This window comes from Hordeum vulgare, chromosome 5H, assembly GCF_904849725.1.
Source record: "Hordeum vulgare subsp. vulgare chromosome 5H, MorexV3_pseudomolecules_assembly, whole genome shotgun sequence".
Classification (NCBI taxonomy): Eukaryota; Viridiplantae; Streptophyta; class Magnoliopsida; order Poales; family Poaceae; genus Hordeum; species Hordeum vulgare.
The window spans coordinates 1,285,438-1,307,715 of NC_058522.1; the positions used below are offsets into that span (position 1 = coordinate 1,285,438).

General features: G+C 39.4%; 1 protein-coding gene across 1 annotated transcript; it reads right to left on the reverse strand.

The window, feature by feature from the left end:
- Positions 1–8,729: 8,729 nt before the first annotated feature.
- On the reverse strand, positions 8,730–16,979 carry LOC123397768 (MADS-box transcription factor 25-like). The gene is made up of 8 exons (XM_045092300.1): positions 16,771–16,979; positions 16,578–16,659; positions 10,633–10,694; positions 10,255–10,354; positions 10,129–10,170; positions 9,918–10,001; positions 9,143–9,320; positions 8,730–9,036 (listed from the first exon to the last, which is right to left on the reverse strand). Exons 1-7 carry the CDS (start codon positions 16,950–16,952, stop codon positions 9,174–9,176), a joined length of 699 nt encoding a protein of 232 aa, XP_044948235.1. The 5' UTR covers positions 16,953–16,979; the 3' UTR covers positions 8,730–9,036; positions 9,143–9,173.
- Positions 16,980–22,278: the final 5,299 nt, after the last annotated feature.

The following is a 22,278-nucleotide window of genomic DNA, read 5'->3' on the forward strand; positions in this document are numbered from 1 at the left end:
TGTGATAGTTAGAAAATGAAAATAAAACCGGTTAAGAACCTAGTGCGGGCAATTCATTTAAAAATAGAATATGACTACACCACATCTTCTTTTAGCTGGATAAGAAATAAGAAATATATTTTTAAAGAGAAAATAGCATAACTTTTTTCTATAAAAGATGTCGCCATAAAAATGGTAGTGCATCTTAATAAATGATTAGGAACACAGGATAACATAGGTGGTTGGCTAAAAAATTGAAGTGGTGAGTAGTTAAAGGGTTTTCATCCTTTGCTAGATGGTTCGACAATAAAATATTATTCTGTATGTGTGATTTATCTTGTGCTAGTGTGAGTATAAGATATGAGGATTTCTTGGATTTTTCACACCTGGAAAATGTTGATTAGTACACTTGATGTGCTATGGGGTTGACGTGTGCTGCAGTTATTGTATAACATCCAAGAAATAGAGGGGGAAGGGGTGTAGGTTTAATTGGTAATGAAAAATATTAGTGCTATGGGAGCGATTGTTTTTAAAATATAGCACTAGTATAAAATGACAAACAATCCGAATGTGTTTTTTTTTGTTGAAAGCGTGTGAAAATTTGATCATAAATTTAATGTGTTACACCATAGGTGTTAGGTTGACGCGCCTACACTTATTTATGAGTCGCATGAGGGATGGTTGTGTCTTACATGTTAAAAAAATGTCGCCAGAATTTTCTAACAACAAATTATGATGCAAAAGTAATGCATCTAGACAATTAATACATGTGAAGGGAAAATATCATTTGGAGATGTCACAATCAAAACAATTTGAATTATGCACAGTTTCTCTTTTCTTTATACCTGTCAAGTAGGAAATGATGTTTTCTCGACTCGAAAAAAGAAAGAAATGATGTTTTCGGGTGATTTCGTGTACCAAAAATGGGCATATGATGTTGGTGGTTAAACAATGACGATTTGTTCTAGAAATTTGATACACCAAGTTGGACGAAGTGTCGTAGCTGATTTGTTAACTGGCCGGAGGGGCCATGCGAATTGCGATGTGATATTTACTCGCTTGCTAGCTAGAGTCCTATGTGTGAAGCGTAGCTGCGTGTACGATTTGATAAGGCATAGACATTGTCACATTTTTTGATAAGGCATACGACTAGTAGCAAAAGTCTTGCAAAAATTCCTAGCAAAATATTTCAATCAACTCTAACACAACTTCAGCCTTAAAAAATTATATTACTTCAGCATTTGTTCAATTAATAATTTCTGCCATAAACGTTAACGAGTGGATTTCATCAGGGTTTATAAGCCATGCTGCGGCTTACCTCTCGAGCTCCTCTCTAGCAGGCAGTACATGCCTAACATATGGTTGTGTTTCTAGTCGTATGCAGACCATGATGACCTATTAGGGGGGGCTTTTCCTTTGCAAAATTATACTTTGATCATAACCTGAGGTTTACAAAAGCTTTTTAGTTGATTTTTTTTGTTATTTTAGTTTTCTATTAAATATTTAAAAAAATCTTTATGATAATTCTTTTAGTTGATTTTTTAATTCTTTTTAGTTAATGTTTTACTTTATTCTTTTTAGTTGATTCTTTTTAGTCCATTCTTTTTAACAACTAAATGCTTTGATAATTTTAGTTATTATTTTTTTGATTCTTTTTAGTTCATTCTTTTTAACAAATCAATACTTTGATAATTTTAGTTAATATTATTTTGATTCTTTGTAGTTCATTTTTTTTCTATTAGTTCATTTTTTCAGCTAAATGAACTCTGAATAGGTTGAAAGTTGGCGTGATATCATTATTTCACCTATATAGCATGTGCTAAAAAGTCGAGAGGGTTACCGCAAAAATTGGATGCACTTCGTATACAAAACAAACAATCTCTTTCGTAGTATCAAGGTTTCGGACGAAAACTCATGTGTTACAAAGAGATTTCATTTTTTAAACTTATTTCAACTCCAAACTTTTTGTGGGTTCGGCATGCACCATTCTAACACACATTACTAATCTTCAACCCCTTTTGACTTCAATTGATATTTTTCGTGCATTTAATGATTTTTTTTGAGCTAAATGACCCTGAAATTGAAAAGCACTACAAATAAACTCTGAAAAGGTTGAAAGTTGGCATGGTATCATCATTTCACCCACATAGCATGTGCTAAAAAGCTGAGAAAGTTACGCTAAAAACTGGATGCACTTCGTGTACAAAATCGATAATATCTTTCGAAGTATCAGGGTTTCGGACGAAAACTCATGTGTTACAAAGGGATTTCATTTTTTAAAACTTATTTGAACTCCAGACTTTTTGTGCGTTCAACATGCACCATTCGAAGCCACATCATTAATTTTTAACCCTTTTTGACTTCAATTTGTATTTCTCGTGCATTTACTGATTTGTTTTAGCTAAATGACCCTAAAATTGAAAAGCAGTACAAATGAACTTTGAAGAGGTTGAAAGTTGGCATGGTATCATCATTTCACCCACATAGCATTTGCTAAAAAGTTGAGATGGTTACGGCAAAAACTGGATGTACTTCGTGTACAAAATCGGCAATATCTTTCAAATATCATGGTTTCGGACGAAAACTCAGCTGTTACAAAAGGCATTTCATTTCTTCACATGTAACTGCAGTGATATTCTAGATCAAAGGCATCATCATACTAGTTGTGGAGAGAAAGTCTTCACTTTTTCTTCGCTTGTGTCCTTTGCTTATTGTACCGTAACCATGGATAATCTTCATCGTTTAACAGGGTGCTTGGGTCAGCGTTGACTTTGAAGGGAGGAATTTCATGAAACTTTTCATAATCTTCAGACATGTCTGTCTTACCCTCCAATCCCACGATGTCTCTTTTTCCTGAAAAAACTATGTGGCGCTTTGGCTCATCGTATGATGTATTTGCGTCCTTATCTTTTCTTTTTCTCGGTTTGGTAGACATATTCTTCACATAGAAAACATACGCCACATCATTGGCTAGGACGAATGGTTCGTCTGTGTACCCAAGATTGTTCAGATCCACTGTTGTCATTCCGTACTGTGGGTCTACTTGTACCCATGACAGATTGACCCATTTGCACTGAAACGAAGGGACCTTGAAATAATGTCCATAGTCAAGTTCCCATATGTCCACTATGTAACCATAATATGTGTCCTTTACCCTCTTGGTTGCTGCATCAAAGCGGACACCGTTGTTTTTGTTGGTGCACTGTTGATCTTGGGCGATTGTGTAAAATGTATTCCCATTTATCTCGTACCCTTTGTAAGTCAATGCAGCCGGAGATGGTTCCCTGGCCAACGAGTACACCTCTTCACAAACAGTGTTGTCACCCATGAGACGTTTTTGCAACCAACTGCCGAAAGTCCTGATGTGTTCGTATGTAATTCACTCGTCACACTCCTCCGAGTGTTTGCATCGCAGAATATTCTTGTGTTCATCGACATACGGGGTCACCAAGGTAGAATTCTGTAGAACTGTGTAGTGTGCTTGAGACCAAGAATGACCGTCCATACATATTATTCAGTCCGCTCCTAGCATGCCTTTTCCAGTCAGTCTTCCCTCATACTGCGATTGAGGGAGACCAATCTTCTTAAGGTCGGGAATGAAGTGAACACAAAACCCAATGACATCCCATGTTTGATGGCCCATGGATATGCTTCCTTCTGGCCTAGCACGGTTACGAACATATTTTTTAAGACTCCCATGAACTTCTCAAAGGGGAACATATTGCGTAGAAATACAGGGCCCAGAACGACAATCTCGTCGACTAGATGAACTAGGACGTGCGTCATGATATTGAAGAAGGATGGTGGGAACACCGGCTCAAAACTAACAGACACGAAATCACGCCTTAACCTTGGTAGGATTTCTTGATCGATCACCTTCTGAGAGATTACATTGAGGAATGCACATAGCTTTACAACGGCTAATCGAACGTTTTCCGGTAGAAGCCCCCTCAATGCAACCGGAAGCAGTTGCGTCATAACCACGTGGCAGTCATGAGACTTTAGGTTCTGGAACTTTTTATCTGCCATATCTATTATTCCCTTTATATTCGACGAGAAGCCAGACGGGACCTTCATACTGAGCACGCATTCAAAGAAGATTTCCTTCTCTTCTTTGGTAAGAGCATAGCTGGCAAGACCTTCATACTGCTTTGGATGCATGTCGTCTTTTTCATGCACACGTTGATGTTCCTCCCGTGCCTCCGGTGAATCTTTTGTCTTCACATACACTCCCAAGAAGCCTAGCAGGTTCACGCAAAGATTCTTCGTCACGTGCATCACTTCGATTGCAGAGCGGACCTCTAGGTCTTTCCAATAGGGTAGGTCCCAAAATATAGATTTCTTCTTCCACATGGGTGTGCGTCCCGCATCGTCCGTCGAAACAAATAGTCCGCCAGGACCCTTTCCAAAGATTACTTGTAAATCATTGACCATATCAAGTATGTGATCACCAGTACGGATGGTGGGCTTCTTCCGGTGATTTGCCTCACCTTTGAAATGCTTTCCTTTCTTTCGACATTGATGGTTGGTCGGAAGAAATCGACGATGCCCCAGGTACACATTCTTTCTGCATTTGTCCAAATATATATTGTCGGTGTCATCTAAATAGTGTGTGCATGCATGGTATCCCTTGTTTGTCTGTCCTGAAAGGTTACTGAGAGCAGGCCAATCGTTGATGGTTACAAACAGCAACGCATGTAGGTCAAATTCCTCCTGTCCGTTCTCATCCCACACACGTACACCTCTTCCATTACATAACTGTAAAAGTTCATCAACTAATGGCCTTAGGTACACATCAATGTCATTGTCGGGTTGCTTAGGGCTTTGGTTGAGCACTGGCATCATAATGAACTTTCGCTTCATGCACAACCAAGGAGGAAGGTTATACATACATAGAGTGACATGCCATGTGTTATGCTTGCTGCTCTGCTCTCCAAAAGGATTAACACCATCTGCACTTAAACCAAACCATACGTTCCTTGGGTCACCTGTAAAGTCTCTCCACTTTCTCTGGATCTTTCTCCACTGCGACCCATCAGCGGCTGCTGTCAACTTTCCGTCTTTTTTACGGTCTTTTATGTGCCATTGCATCAACTCGGCATGTTTTTTTGTTTCTGAACAGACGTTTCAACCGTGGTATTATAGGAGCATACCACATCTCCTTGGCAGGAACCCTCTTCCCGGTGCGCTGGCCCTCAACATCACCAGGTTCATCTCTTCTAATCTTATACCGCAATGCACCGCATGTCGGGCATGCATTCAAATCCTTGTACACACCGCGGCAGAGGATGCAGTCATTAGGGCATGCATGTATCTTCTCCACCTCCAATCCTGGAGGGAATAGAACCTTCTTTGCTTCGTACGTACTGTCGGGCAATTCATTATCCTTTGGAAGCATCTTCTTCATTATTATTTTTTGACCAACTCTTCTTCATTATTTTCAGTAGCAAACTAAATCCCCTGCCAGATACATCATTGTCTGCCTTCCATTGCAGCAATTCCACTGTCGTACCGAGCTTTGTGTTGTCATCTTCGCAATTTGGGTACAACCCTTATTTGTGATCCCCTAACATGCGATCGAACTTCAACTTCTCCCTTTCACTTTTGCATTCTCTCTGTGCATCAACAATGACCCGGCGAAGATCATCTCCGGGCACATCGTCTGGTTCCTCTTGATCTTCAGCTTCCCCCATTGCAGCATTACCGTATTCAGGGGGCGGGTAGTTGTCATCATCCTCTTCTTCTTCTTTGTCTTCCATCACAACCCCTCTTTCTCCGTGCTTGGTCCAAACATTATAGTGTGGCATAAAACCCTTCTCAAGCATGTGGAAGTGAAGGGTTTTAGAGTTGGAGAAAGCCTTCGTATTCCCACAGACAGTACATGGACAATGCATAAAACCATTTTGCTTGTTTACCTCAGCCACTTCGAGAAAATTATGCAGGCCATTAATATACTCGGAGGTGCGTCAGTCACCGTACATCTATCGCCGACTCATCTTCGTGCATTTTATAATAAAGTGTATTAAAAACCATTACAACATATCATGAATAGAGAAGTGACCAAATTAATAGAAATTCATCATCACATTAAAGCCAAAGTACAATAGTGACCAAAATAAATACATAATGTTCATACATAGTTCTCATTATTGAACAATATATAGCTCTCTAGAGCATCTAATTAAAACATACATTGAAACTAAAAAATTTAAATGCAACAACAAATGCGATCATAACCGCAACTAAGGTACCAATTGATCCAACGGCGTAATGATACCAAGCCTCAGTATGAATGTCACATTTTCTAATATTTCTAATCTTCAAGCGCATTGCATCCATCTTGATTTTGTGATCGTCGACGACATCGGCAACATTCAACTCCAATTTCATCTTCTCCTCTTAACTCTTTTTAATTTTTCTTTGAAGTAATTGTTTCCTTTTTCAACCAAATTTAACTTCTCGACAAGAATATCTATGTTGGTTGGAATTTCCGGTTCACATACCTCCTAGATTAAAAAAATCTATGTCACGTTGGTCGGCATAATTGTCATAAACACTAAATAAAACAAATAGTTACAAAAGATAATATATACCACATCCGAATCATAGACAAGACGAGGACCGACGGAGACGGATACCAAAACCATCGCACTATATAATAACAAACAATAATAAAAATACGAAAATTACACAAGTATCTATCTAAATTATACAAGTAAGAACTTTTTTCTTTTAGAAAGAAGATAAGAAGAAGAGGATAACCACGGTGGTGCCGGCGCCGAGATGGGTGCGGGCGATCGACGACGGTGAGGACGGGGATGGGACAGGACGGACCGCCAAACCTAGACAAATCTTGAGAAAAATGGAGCTTGGACAAGGAGCTTCGAGAGGAGAAAGCTTAAGTGTGGCTCGGACATTTCATCGAACACCTCATGTGCATAGGAGGTGAACTACAGCACCACAAAGCTCTCCCACGGCCGGCCAAAAAAACAAAGAAGTGCACTCTCTGCTTGCGGGCATGGGGTATATATAGGCCAACCATTGGTCCCGGCTTGTCGCTGGAACCGGGAACAAATGGTGTCATGTGGTCCCGGTTCCAGCCACAAACCGAGACCAATGGTTGTGGGCCAAGAGCGAGGCACATTGGTCCTGGTTCGTGTCTGGAACCGGGACCATAGGGGTCAGACGAACCGGGATCAATGGCCCACGAGGCCCGGCCGGTGCCGTGGCCTCACGAACCGGGACCGATGCCCCCATGGGTCCCGGTTTGTGAGTGAACCGGGATTAATGGGATTTCAGGAATGGACCGAAGCCTTGTTTTCTACCAGTGTACTAGGCTCCTACCTATAAGGTTTTTCCTACTAGTGGCTGGCAGAGTTGGAGGTGGATCAAGCGGAGGACTCAGCAGAGTAGTAGGCCATCCTTGGCTCCATCCAGTCGAAGGAGGAGGTGGACGCGGAACTGGATGAGATCTTCACCGAGGTCGATTCCGACGAGAAGACAGAGGTGTGGTAGGTGGCCAACCACTCAAAGGCATGGCCGTCCGACATTGTCGGCACGGAGGTCATTAACATCTCTAACGACGACGAGTAATGAAGGCTAGCTTAGGGTATCTACATAGTACTTAGATTTTATTTTGGATGGTATATATGGATTTGATGTATCAAATAAGAGGTAGTTGGATGCAATATGCTAAAAATGAGGGGTGGCTGGTCAATGTTTGTGGATGCACCTAGATACGTCTGCGGGGTTTTCGAATGGACGGATTAGATATATCTGGCTGTAGATGCTCTAATTCCTCTAGAAGTTTTACATTGCACCTAAATAACCCCGTCCTTTTATATTTAGATTCTGGTGATACCTTTTACGGTTCATTCCATTGCAATTTATCTTGCATTTTGTGCATGAACTACCATCGTCGCCCACCTTGTCGCACTATCGTGAAGCCCTGCCATCCGTATCGCTCGCCACCATAGACTCGGTCTAGTCATATTGTCACACCTAACTATTAAAAGTGGGGGTTGTAAAAGATGTAAGGGTGTGTTTGGTTCCAGGATAAGAATGGGTGATTTGAGGATATCCATAGCCATGGGGGTTGTAAGAGATGGCCATATTTTTATTAGTATTTTAGTTGTGTTGGTTGGATCATATTTTATTGCCTGGTTGGAGGTGATCATAGGTTGTTAGGGGCTAACAATTTTTTGTTTGGCTGAATGAGCATGGTGGATATGGACTATGATGACATATTTGCTTGAGGCACACTATGACGTAACCCCTCCAGCATGTACTTTTATTAACATAAATATACTATGTATGATATTAACAGCAATAACTTTGAAAACTAGAACTGAACTTGCCTGATGCCAGAATAATGCTAATATTGTGAAACACAACATCTATGTCTTTCATGGATCCATTGACATTTTCTAGCTATTGCTAACACGACCAAACACAAAAATTCATCTCTCGCATACAAGTTTAATTTATTCAGTTTACAGTAGATCAAAGCCTAATCGGGCACTTGGAGAAACAATAAAACCTTACCGCAAAAACAACAGTATGCTAGGATCATCAATAGACAAATTTACATCGAACCTTACCACATAAACAACAGTATGCTAGGATCATCAATAGACAAATTTACATCGAACCTACTCGATTATTAGAAGCACATCAAAATGACGCCGGCAGTGGAACAATTGCAGATATGGGTCAAACTGAATAGTTGATGCATCAATTTATTCACCACCATACTCTTGTACTAAATCAAAAACGATTAATATGGATCGTAGGGTGTATATGACCTCTCGTCTCTTGTTGCAGCCAAGTTAGATTCACATATATCTATATATATACCAATGTCTATGACATACACTATCAAACCATACAAGTGCAAGCATGTTTCTTGCTTTTGCTTTTGTTTATTCTTAATCTGCAGTTCTACGCTCCATGCTTACATGTTTGTTAACTCCTTATGCAAATTACACAGTAACCATATAGCTAATTTGATGATCGAGCTTGGATCGTCCACACATGCGCTGAAAATATAAATTGAAGCTGCTCAATTTCATGCAAATCAATAAATTTTGGTTAGAAATGTGGTATGGGATGCGACTAAACACATATATCATTTTAATAATGCAACTGAACATGAATGACATACTAGTAGCATCTAGTGGACGAGGTAGTAGGTGTTATTCATCCTCATGCTCCTGCTGGCGCAACTCAAGGTCAATAATAATCCTTGGTTCACGTGCTCTAGTCGACAATAATGATCCTGCAGCAACTTTCGAGCTGCTTCCGCTCGCTTGCTCCTCCCTCGATCTCATGGCCCCAGAAAGCTAATCAACACACATTAGTTTCTCATGTATCATCTTGCTTCCATGCTTGCAACAAACTAAAAATGAAGCTAAGGCCATGCTATGCTAGCCAGAACTGTTGTATAATCTGAATCTAGTTGCCCATTATTACATTGCGTGTGCGCGTGCATTTCTAGTTTGTCCATACCATACTTTTGAAACATTTATATGTTTTACTTGAATGTGATTGCTACATGCATCAATCGATGCAAAAGTTGAGGCCTGCCCTCATTTCCACAAGAAAACTTGCATATGCATTAAAATTCTAATATACTATAGAAGATGTGGACTTAAATAAAATGCATTGGAGAATATAACATTTGATAGACGCGCTAAAAGCATCTGCAGATATATGCATGGGTGCCATTCTAATCCTTCAAATTTGTGTGTTCTTTTACAAATCATATATGTGTGGTCATGATTTTCAAGGATTTGCTCAAGCATATATGTTATATTGTAATAGCATCATGTGGTTCATCAACAATAACTTTCAAAGTATTTATAGACTTCCATATTATAAATTAGGATTTATTTGCTCGTACCCATTTAGTACACATGAGAATCTATGGCATTTTTTACCTTCTTCTGCAACTCTATATTCTGGTCATGAGCAATGCTCAACTTCTTGCCAAGTTCTATATTTTCCTTCTGAATAAGAAATCCCTAAAAAGAAAATCACATCTCAACATACCTCAGAAATTAATATCAAAAATATGTACGAGAACCGACGGTGATTCAGCTATTTCAACACCAACATCAGCAAAAGCAAGACATGGAAGATGTAGTGAACCTTTTGGTTGAGTTCGTGGATCTCCTCAGCCATAACTTGCTCCTAAGGAAATCAATTACAAGTAAAGTATGCATGTAAACAAAACTAAAAAGAAGTGAAAGGAAGGGCGGGGAAAGAATAGGGCACCTTCCTCTTTCTGATCGAATGCAAGCTCGTCTCAACTTGGTTCACAAGAAATTGTAGATCTCGAACACTGGAACTAGATAGCTCCTCTCCCAACAGTTGCCTATCATCAGAGTGCATATGGTTTAAGAGTGTAACTAGCTGATGCATACCTAACTACCATTTCTATCCATCACAACAAAAGATGCTATTAGTGGATTTTCACTGGCCTAATCTACAAGTTAGACATCTTCACCTCGACATGCATGGCAGTATGACACACTTTGATTGTTCAATTAATTTGCATATGAAACGACTCAAACAACAACTCCTGGATAACTCTACTAGTTTGTTTTCTATTTCAATGCATGGATAAGACAAACTAAAGAACATTAATATTACCTATTATTGTGCTGTAAGTTCTGCACTTGCTGCCTCAAGGTTGTAACCTCCCTTTGCCATAACTGCCCAACAAATAGAAATCAAATATTAATTTTTTGAGGGATAATCAAATATCAATTAGGAGATCCATAACAATAATTTCTTGCATACTGTACTACTTCGTAATGACCCGTAAGTGGGCAAAATAGAAAATTCACTGGAAAAGGCATCCACTGATGGGTCACATACTCACATATGTGGCCCATCAATGAGTAATTATTGTAGGTGAAGGAGAAGGTGTGTGACGGGCAGAAAAAAGGAATCGTTGGTGGCATACAACACTAAGGGCCAGTCAATGAACATTTAATCGTAGTATATATCGTCAACTATTGTCCACCCTTGTCTTCGAAAAACTATCGTCCGCCCACAACTCACACGGAGCCCTAGCTGCCACTTGAGGAAATTCTCATCCCGACACCTCCGACTGCCATCTTGGCGCCGAGAGGCCAGGTGCCTCTCATATTCATGTAGTTTTTAGTCTTTGTCAACACATTTGGTGATACTCTAATGTCTTATAATGAAATTACTCTAGTTTTGCTGGAGGTGCCATGGAGTCAGAGAGGTGTGTGTCCTCGAGGATCCAGTTATTAGGTTATGATGAGTTTATGGCAAAGTTTCTTTTATTAGTTTGATTCATTGTGGAGTTGGATTCTTTCTTAACTATTATATGGTGAAGGTTTTGGTTCAACGGGATGCACTTCTAAGGGTTCGGTGTCATTTATTGGAAATTAAGTACATGCGGGTACTCGAGTGGCAATATCACCGCACTATTCCATCTATAGTCTCATTACTAAAGTTTTGCCAGCTATTCGTCTTAGAAGGATTGCTATTACAAAGAAGATGTTTCCAAGAAATTTTGTTATACTTCTTAGTTGTACAATTTAATTTTTTTATTTCTTGTATTATGGATCCAAAGCAACCTACTTGGAATGGGTAGAGAATATTAATAAAGTTACATGTGTTTCTAAAAAAGGCATGTCATTGAAAAATTGGCCCAATGGGAAAACCTAAAGCCTATTTTCTTGGAGAAAGTTACATACATCCATTCTGACTCAGATATCCTACCCTCCTCTCTCTCTCTCCCTCTCTCTCTCCCTCTCTCTCTCTCTCTCCCTCCCTCCCTCCCTCTCCCTCCCTATCCCTCTCCCTCTCTCTCTCTGCCTCCCCTCCCTGTCTCCCTCCCCCTCCCTCTCTCTCTCTTTACAGCTAAACTATTATCTCTTTGATCCCCTTGATTTCTCCCATGGCCTCTACCTTCTCCCTCACATATTCACCTTATTCCTAGATCCACCCCACCGCCGCCCTCACCTCCTCACTAACTTGCATGTGTCGTTCCATCCCACAATCCATCTCTACCATGGCGATGGGCCTACATGTGTGTCTCCTCCAACAAGCATATACCCTGATTCTCCCCTCTCATGATCCTACAATGTGTTGCCCCTTCTGAATCTCATCATGGTCGTCCATGCCAATTGTGGAGGGTATCCATGCCACCATCATGGGTGGGAGCCACTATCTTGTCTCCCCATCGATTTAGAGGGTGTAATCGACACAGTGAGGACACATCAAGCGAATCTCATGGTAGATAGTGGTACCAGGTCATGCCATCAATGACCTACAAGTTGGATCTTTGGTCTTGAGTATATTAAACCTTTTGGTTGTTTAAATATATTTTTACTCCAATAAATTTTTGCAAGCTTGGCAATCAAGACTAAAAGGTCAACGAAGACCACTTTGAGGAGTGTCTTAGTATTTGGTACCCCAAGAATCTTTCCTATCAAAGGTGTCTCATGCATCTTGGTTAATTTTTTGATAAGTAGTCTCCCCATCATTATGGTATCTTTTTTTAGAGACCCCAAGGAGGTCCAAGATATTATATTCTACAATTTCTCTGAATTCTTTGGTGGTCAAATCAACATAAGAAAATGTACCATTTAGCATGTTGGGAGATATCATGTGTTGAAGGAAATAAGATAATCCTACTCTGGATCCCAATTACTTCCACATGGCTACCCAGCAAAAGTCCAAATCAGTTCACAAGGTCCAGGGTGGTCAATAAAAGTCCAATCAAATTGGCATAGTCAACAAATCAAAAGAGGAGGCAAAATAAATGGACAAGTCAACAATAAAGCCAAGAGATAAAGAATTCTAGGTCTATATGAGGCCCACCTAGCCAAAGGCCACTCATGCATGGATGTGAGGGAGGGGTGCAATATTGAATATGGATACCTCTACCTTTAACTAGTCTTTCATGGAACCATCGACCTAGACTCACCATCCTACCTCTTCTACCTATCACCACCATGGGTAGTTTTGACCATTTGTCAAGGCACCCTCACCATCCTACCTCTTCTACCTACAACTCAGATCGACCTTGGGCAGGATATTTGGATAGAGTTTCAAGGAGTCACGTTACAACTTGGAGCCTGCGACCGTACACCCCCCCCCCCCAATGATACTTCATAACATAGGACTATATGACGCTTTTATCTAGGGGACTGAACCTATTAAAACAATTTCATTGGGTTATTTGTGTTTGTGTACGACGACCTTCACTATAAGTCCATCATACACATGTTAACTATACATTTGATCGAATTATTAAGGCTGCCCCGTAGTCAAGGGCTGTTTTCATGAAAACTACATTCCCTAAAGATGGGTGTAGCCTTCTCATTCGAGATCTAGAAGTCAAAATATGCGTATTTCAAGTAAATGGTTGTTTATGTTGCTAACCAAATACCAAGTGTGGTAGTTTTCTTACATAGTATTAAATATTTGGGGTAAAAGGCAGTATCGATAGTTAAAGTCAAACCAATGGAATCCCAACTTCCATAGAGCCTCGTGAAGGTTAAAGGTACCATTGTTCATTTCATTGATCATTTAGTGTGAAAAATGGCCAATCAATTTGGTTTTCGGAGGATAGGTAGACCAGGGGTAAGCCTCCTTCGGTGATAACCCCCATAAATTTAGTATTCTTCTTTATAGGAATGTCACTACTTTGGTGATTATTGGAGTTGAAACCCCGCGGGAGAATTTTTATAGAGATGCCACTGGTCAACGATTAGGAGACTCAAATGAGATCATCCTCGATATTGCGGATGTGCGTCTAACTACAAACCATGCTTTGGTAAATGAGAGATTCACACTTCTATTGTTTTCCTTGTCTGCTTTCTGTTTTGATTTTGATGGATAAGAAGGTAAATTTTAGCCTTAAAAAATTATGGCAACTTAAATTAACTTTAGATATAAGAAAATTATTTTGTTATCTGTAAAAAGATGTGTTGTTAAGCATAATTTCTTTGCTCGAATATGACAGCGGTATACTCGTTGTTGATGTTGTTATCAATAAAAAAATCAATGACTCCTTTTTAACTATTGTATAGCATGTATTGCATGCGATGTTATGTATTAGCTTTTAATATCACCCTACATTGTAATATTTCACATATTGTTGGGTATTGACTATTGGAGTTGATCAATCTTAAGATATCTTATTTGGGTCAGGGCAACAATCATGTCTTGGTCTATGTGATTATGCAGAAAGGATGTCATAATTAACAAAAAGAAAGTTCATTCTTTTATGAAGGTGGTGTTGTTATCAACAAAAAACAATTAGCTGCAATCATGTGAGTTGTAGCAGAAGGTGCAACACAAAGAGGCAAAGGAGCCCGAGTGGATTAGTGGGGAGTTCATGTCATGTTATTGATGGTGTGTTGTGAAGAGCCTATGGGTGTTTACAGTGACCTTGTTTGGCATGTGCGTCTTAGATGGTCCAAAATAGTTCTAGAAATGAAGAATGGAACAAAATGTGGCACAATCTAGCTACAAAATGGGATGTTTTCCTGGTTTTCTAGTGGTTGGTTTCATTCTATAGTATTTCTAATCATATGTGATATCTCAATCTTAGGTAGCTCGGGTCATACCCGAGACAAGAAAACATGCATACAGCTACAAGCCATCAGACCATGGATGAGTCATGAGATGGCCATGGGTGGATATATAAAAGAGATATATTCAAAACACAATGCTGGCAAGTTTTGTTTATTAATTGGCCAATTATTATTCTAGTTAATCAAAAGACAAGGTGTGTGCTCATTGTGTTTGTATCCTCTTGATGTTATCAGTCAATAAATATTGAGCTTTATTGAAAAAGTTGATAAAAAGGTAGGGATCATGTGGATTGGTTTATATTTTTTGGGAATCTTGGTCGACATTTTCTTAAGATTTCAAAGAGAGAGATGGTACACGTAGGACAAGAAGCACCCCCATATATGTACATTTTTAGCAGCCACTCACCGGTTTAAATGAAATTGATAAGTATATTGGATGACTTCATAACCTATGGATATTTCTTATTTCGTGTTTTTTTGTATGTAGGATTATCAAGACGTTGGAAATCATGTGGTCTCCTATGCATGTGGTTCAAAAGGAAAGTTCTAGATGAGTAACCTCATCAAATTTTTCTTTTTTTCTGTCAACTATGCCATGTTCCTTTCGGAAACTGTCCCCGTATTTACTTTAATACAACCAAATAGGTATATTATAGAGTGCTTTCTACAATTTCTATAGGAATTAATATGACATGTCTTCCATTGTGTTTCATGTTCCTATGTATTTATAGTCACAAACTGAATAGGCACATATAGCCTCTTTGATACGTTGAATTCTCCAAATGCATGAATAGGACAAACACATGATCATAAGGACACGTCCTCTTGGATTATATTCCCTCCGTCTCAAAATAAGTGTCATTGATCTAATACAAATTTTTGTTAGTTTAGTATTTAATTTGTGACATTTATTCTGGGACGGAGGGAGTACAAGAATAGGAATTTGGACCAAAGAGTGTATGATGTTGTAGGTAAAACAAAAAAAACTGTACAAAGAGGGTTGAGTGGAGAACTTTTTCCCTCCAAAGTGTGCAGAGCACTATGTAGGAAGAATTCATAAGGATCGTAATCTTGCAAAAATATATATGATATTCCTTTAAATTAAAGGCGTCCGCTGTTTTGTTTTTCATTGACTACACTACTATGCCCATCAGCCTAGCCAGTATAAATTCTGGGCCCAAACCAAGAGGGCCTAGATAGATATATAGAACCTACAAAAAGGTGACACCCTTGCCCTTTGGCATGATTCACGAGACCAAAAATATTAGGTGAAATGTGCATCATTCATGTGACCAAGATCCAGCCTACTGAATTAATCAATAAAATGGTAATCCCTATTTGGTTTCACATTAACGGCTCCAAACTTTGATTAGAGGTTTAGTTTCTTTAGGAGTCACAAGAAGAAAGCGTGCTTTTGTACTTTGTGCATAATGAACTACTTCAGTTTTGAATATGAAATATGTGAGGGGAACTAACAAACGACAACTACTAACATGTAGGTATTAACTGTCCTACTGAATGATTAATTAAACACTTCATAGCGCATGCAGATGAGCTATATGTACATCTAGCTGGCTTAATTGCTATTTATTTGTTGAAAAGGGGAAGCACTTTCGTGTCCAACACCGAATGGTCCCGCACCAGATCTCCTCATTGACTGTAGCATTATCCTTTCATGGGGCACTGTCTGAAACTCTAGTGTGTCATGTCCTGATCCTTTCTACACACTGTCTGAAACTCTAGTGTGTGTTCAGCTCCGGACTTTCATGGGACATGTCCTGATCCTTTCTACGACACTGGCTCCGATTGATGCGCACGGTCATCTTTATCGTATAGTATGAAACATTGCGAAATAAAAGACAAAATCCAACTCGAAGGAGGGTCAAGCATGAAGATGATGAAAGTGAGATCCTATTGCTAGATCATCATCCATGCTTGATTGGCATTTATTTCACAACTTCCTTTTATTGGGTAAATACGTGTCTGTGACATGTAAAAGGTACTATGCGGACATACCTTTGCCTCTGATGTTGGATTCAACACTCCGCAGTGCTCCTCTTTGGCCTTTTTGTAGCGCTCTAGTATTGCCTCCATTCCACTGATAATAAAGACAAAAAAATATAAGTACATACGAAGTTAAGGGAGGATCGAATTAAGTAATTGAGAGATTAAGAGGAGAGTGCAAGAACTAATGAATTAACTAGCAGACCTGGAGCTTGCGAAGTCATAGAGGCGACCGGTGCTGGAGAAGACGATGAATGCAAGATCAGCATCACATAGGATGGCGAGCTCCCGGGCCTTCTTCATCAGCCCTCCGCGCCGCTTGGAGAAGGTCACCTGACGGTTCGTCGCGTTGTCAATCCTCTCAATCGCGATCTTCCCTCTCCCCATCCTCCTCCTCCTCCTCCTCCTCCTCCTAGCTCTTCTTCTCCTTCTTTTACGGATCTCAAGCTGCCGGCTGGCCGGCCGATTGATGGATGTAAATGGTGCTACCTGCTAGGCTGCTAATCTGGAAGTTCTCTAGAAGTCTAATCTAGCTACTAGTTGAAGCTTTTCTCTCAGCCAGCTGCTACTTGATCCAGCTAGCAATTTTCTATTGTTGGGTTTGCTTGTAATGGTCTGCAAACCAAAAGGGATCAGGAGGCCATGAGTAGACAACACTAAGCTAGGATTAAAGAAATAGCTAAAGGACATTGTAATGGTTCATTAGGTTAATGAATGGCCCACCACGTACTATTTTCCTCGATGTATGCGATAAAGACATCATAACATATTGTTGCGACTGTTCATAGTTTAAACTTTTGGGTACGAGGATAGCCTATTGGCTTCGGACATGTTGCAATAACTTGTGTAGTACAATATCGCCTTAGGTACGAAGCTGGCCTCTTTTTGTTCGAACCGTTGATTTTTTTTAGCAATGGTGTTAGGTACCTATTCAAAGTCTTAGATTTGTTTCTAATTGGGGTTGGAGTGGTAACACCTGCTCCATTTCCTTGAGAGACAAGCGGTTTCTGGTTTTGGGTTTGTCGCTTTCTTTAAAACCGTGTGCTGCTGCCATGCAATATCTAGGTGTACACTTTCCTTGAAACGGTGCGCCCATATCAAGCAACATATATGTGGAAGGTGCACTTTCTTCATAACTGTGTTCTTATTATATCTTGGCAAAGATATCCAATTGTATCTCAACATGTCACCATGCAACATGTGAGCGGTACACTTAATTTATTCTAAACATATCTTGGTGGATCCGTCAAATTGTATCTAAGCATATTACCATGTAACATGTGGGCAGTATGCTTTCTTCGTAGCTATGTACTTATATGTGTGTACAATTGTCCAATTATATCTCAACACGGTCGATATGAAAGGCGAGAAATGGCATGACTTTTTCTCGACAATCGATGTATGATGTTTGATACCTATATATACGTCTGATGCCCTGATGTTTAATAACATGCCAATTATTAGGATTCAGTAGTCATAGATGTACCACAACCAATAAACTTGGTTGCATCTTTGGTATGAACTGGCCACGCTAAGGAATACTTTGTTCGCTCATAAATGCCTTGACTTTAATTTCTTTTTAATGCATTTCTTTCATGTGGTGGTGAGAATTATGTATGTGAAGTTTGTATTCCAGACCGTTGTGAAAACTTTATTGTTTGTGATTTTTCACACTAATAATTGTAACCATAGTTATTGAGGTGGGTGTGGCAGGAATATTGACATTTGCCTGCTAAAGGTAGATCATACAAAAAAAGGGTGCTAAAGGTAGCATCCAAGTTATAAAACATTAGCTGGTAGTACCATGTTGTTTAAGGTTGCTGGATTAGTGAGCATGCATATGTACTAGCTAGCCTTCCACTTGGCTCATCCAAAAAAGGACATCTCTGAGGTTAGTCAAGTAAAGTGGTCACGGAGCACGATGCAAAAAAAACGTGCAGTCCACGTGAGTGTCGGCGTTCTGATCTCGATTAGAGGCACTAATGGATGAGTAATAAACCAGAGTTGGTGCTCCTAGTGATGGCTCCACTTGATGTTTAGTATGTAGTCCTTAATGATGCACTACAACCACTCTAATCTTGTTTGATTCTTCCATTTTTCTTGCTGCATCAGCCTAGCTGTATGTACCTTCATGTGTTTTGGGAGGACTGGACAAAGCTGGTGCCACTGATTAGATCCACTAATGTACTTTCTTTTTTTCCACCAAAATTTAAGCATTTTTCTTTATGAGTATAACTCCAAAAATTTAAAAATATACTACTAACTATATTATTTATAGGTGCACACAGCACGCACATCCAACTGACATATGACACTGCTAACTCAACTACCAGAAGAGGCTACACATTAAAAATACTTGACATATAACTGGGTGCAATGCACCTTAATACTTTTGATATATTCTGCCTTCGAGGGTAACATATTGCACCCTTAGTAGAGCCATTAACGAATAAATCTAAAACCAACATCTACTAAATCTAGTCCTCTTGTTACCTTGTTCTTTAGTCCCAAGTTTTGTTCATGGTCATGGATAAGCTTTATTTCCTCAGAGAATTGAGTGATCTCTTGATGGAATATATATCCCTACAAGTTCACTTTATTGAATTACCATGTGTGGATGTATCGGTTTAACTTGTATTGATTCAAATTTTGTGCGGTAATCTGCAACTGACTAAAATAGTAAAATTACATAAACCAATGATAGAAAAATTGGCGAACCTTTTTATTAAGTCGAACAATATGCTTAGCAAGATATTAGGCGACATAGAGTTAGCATTATTCCTCCGAAAAACATATGAGTGGTACACTTTCTTCATAATTGCGTATTTATTATATCTTGATAGAGCTATACAATTGTATCTCGACATGCTATCATGTAACATGTGAGTGGTACATTTAATTTATTCTAAACATATCTTGGTGGAGCCATCCAAATGTATCTCGACATGTTACCATGTAAAATGTGGATAATGCACTTTCTTCATAGCCGTGTACTTACATCTCGGTACAATTGTCGAATTATATCTGACCGCAATTGATATGGAAGGCGACAAGCGGCACGTTTTTTTTTCAACGATCAAGGTACGACTTTTGATGTCAATATCGTACATGTGATATTCTGACGTGTAAGATGCCAAATCTTACCGATTAAGAAGGAATAGATCTACCGCAATCAATAACCCTGTTGCATCTTTGTAATAAATAGGTCACGTCAAGAATCCTCGATTTTCTCTTAAATACATCATTTTAAAACATTTCTGTTCTTTTGGTGCTTCAAATAATGTTTGCGTGAACTATATATTTCAGACACATGGGAAAAATCCGTTAGTAATGATTTGCAACACATAATAATTATAGCCCTACGTATTTGAGGTTTGCGTGGCAGGAACATTGTCATTTGGGTGCTAAAGGTAGTGTTCATTTATAGAAGGTTAGCTGGCAGTACCATGTTATATAAGGTTTAAGGTTGTTAGATAGCTGGCAGTACCATGTTATATAAGGTTTAAGGTTGTTAGATAGCTGGCAGTACCATGTTATATAAGGTTTAAGGTTGTTTGATAGCTGGCAGTACCATGTTATATAAGGTTTAAGGTTGTTTGACAGGTGAGCATACATATGTATCCACTTGGCTCATCCAAAGAAGGACGGTTTTAAGGTTAGTGATCTCGATTGTAGAGTGCCCAGAGAGCACGATGCAAAAACTGTGACGGCATTCCGATCTCGATTAGAGCCAGTAATGGATGATTAAACTAGACAAAAGACGATTTCCTTCCATATTTGGTGCTCTGAGTCATGGCACCACTTGATCTATAGTAAGTAGTCCTTAATCATGGTTTGCAACTACTCTAATGGACAAAGCTGATTCCTTTTTTTTCTCAAACTAAATTCAAGCATTTTTCTTTTTCCATCTAGTTAGCAGTTGAAAAATACTTCAAATTCTTTATGAGTATAGTTTCAAATTTTAAAAATATACATCATGGTGAAAGCATTATGAACAAGATAGCTTTTATTTGCACAATCGCGCGTGCACACACATACGCACATCCAACTCACAGATGACTCTGTTAACTCAACTACCAGAAGAGGCTGCCATGTTACAAGTACTTGACATATACAATTGGCAGTGATGCACCTTAATACTTTTCATATATACTTTGGCTTGGAGGATAACATGTTGCACCCTTTGTAGAGCCATTCAATGCATATTTTTTTCCGAAAAGGAGGCGTTGCCCCGGCCTCTGCATCGAGTGATGCATACAGCCATTTTATTATGCACAAAAATAGTCTGAAAAAGATACAAAGTAGTCCGAGTTCTCAGAAAACAAGAAAAAAAAGAGTTACACGGCGATCAGACCGCCCAAAAACCGACAGACTGGACTAAGGTCCAATCCTATTAGCATGCCGCCATCCATATCGGTTGAAGATAACCTGAGCTACCATCTCCCATCTGACACACCCAGTAACCAAAGGCTCCCTGGTTTCCACAGGAGTGAGTAAGGACCACGTGCGGATCAAGGTGGTAGCCCTGAAGATGACCTGCAAAAAGTTTATATGATGCAATCTGTTAAAAACTAGATCATTTCGGCAGTTCCGTATCGCCCACAACATGGCACAAGTGCCAACCCGAATTAGTTTGGCGTAAATTACATTAACCCCGTTTAGCCACGTCCCAAATAACATGTGAATGCTAGTAGGCGGTGTAATGTTGAATGAAATTTGTAATGAGCACCATAATAATTTAGCCATAGGGCAGTCCAGAAAGAGGTGTTTAATCGTCTCATTCGTTTGACAGAAGCTACATCTTTTATTTCCTTTCCATTGTCTTTTAGCCAAGTTATCCTTAGTTAAAACAACTCCCTTGTGAACAAACCACATGAAGATTTTTATCTTAAGGGGAACCTTGACCTTCCAAATATGCATGGACTTTGGAATAGGTGTCGTATTAATAATATGGTCGTACATCGATTTCACTGAGAAAGTACCATTGGGGGTCAACCTCCAACGAATGGTATCTGGAAAATGAGACAGGGAGATATCCATAAGTCTTCTGACTAGATGTAACCAACTAACCCATCTATTTCCGATCAAGGCTCTGCGAAATTGAATGTTAAGAGGAGTATGCCGTAACACTGCCGCAACGGAAGTCTGTTTTCGTTGTGCAATATTATAAAGTTGCGGATACTGTAGAGCCAAAGGTTGCGGTCCTAACCAAATATCTTCCCAGAATCTAGTACTTTCACCATTTCCAATGACAAATCTAGTTCTGTTAAAGAAAGCAGCCTTTGTCCTCATTAGACCCTTCCAAAAAGGGGAATCGCCCGGTCGCGCAGTGATGTGGGCTAAGGTTTTGTGCTGTAGATACTTGTTCTTTAGAATTTGTACCCACATCCCTTGCGATTCAACAGACAATCTGAATAATCACTTGCTAAGCAGACATCTGTTCTTAACCTCTAGATTTTCAATTCCCAAACCTCCCTGATCCTTTGGCCTACAAATAATATCCTATTTAGCAAGTCTATATTTAGTCTTGACCTCGTCGCTCTGCCAGAAAAATCGAGATCGATAGAAATCCAACCTTTTCCGCACCCCAATAGGCACTTGTAAAAAGGATAGGAGAAACATTGGCATGCTCGTCAACACTGAGTTGACAAGAACCAATCGTCCTCCGTAGGATAATAGCTTGCCCTTCCAGCAGCTTAGTTTTTTCTCAAAA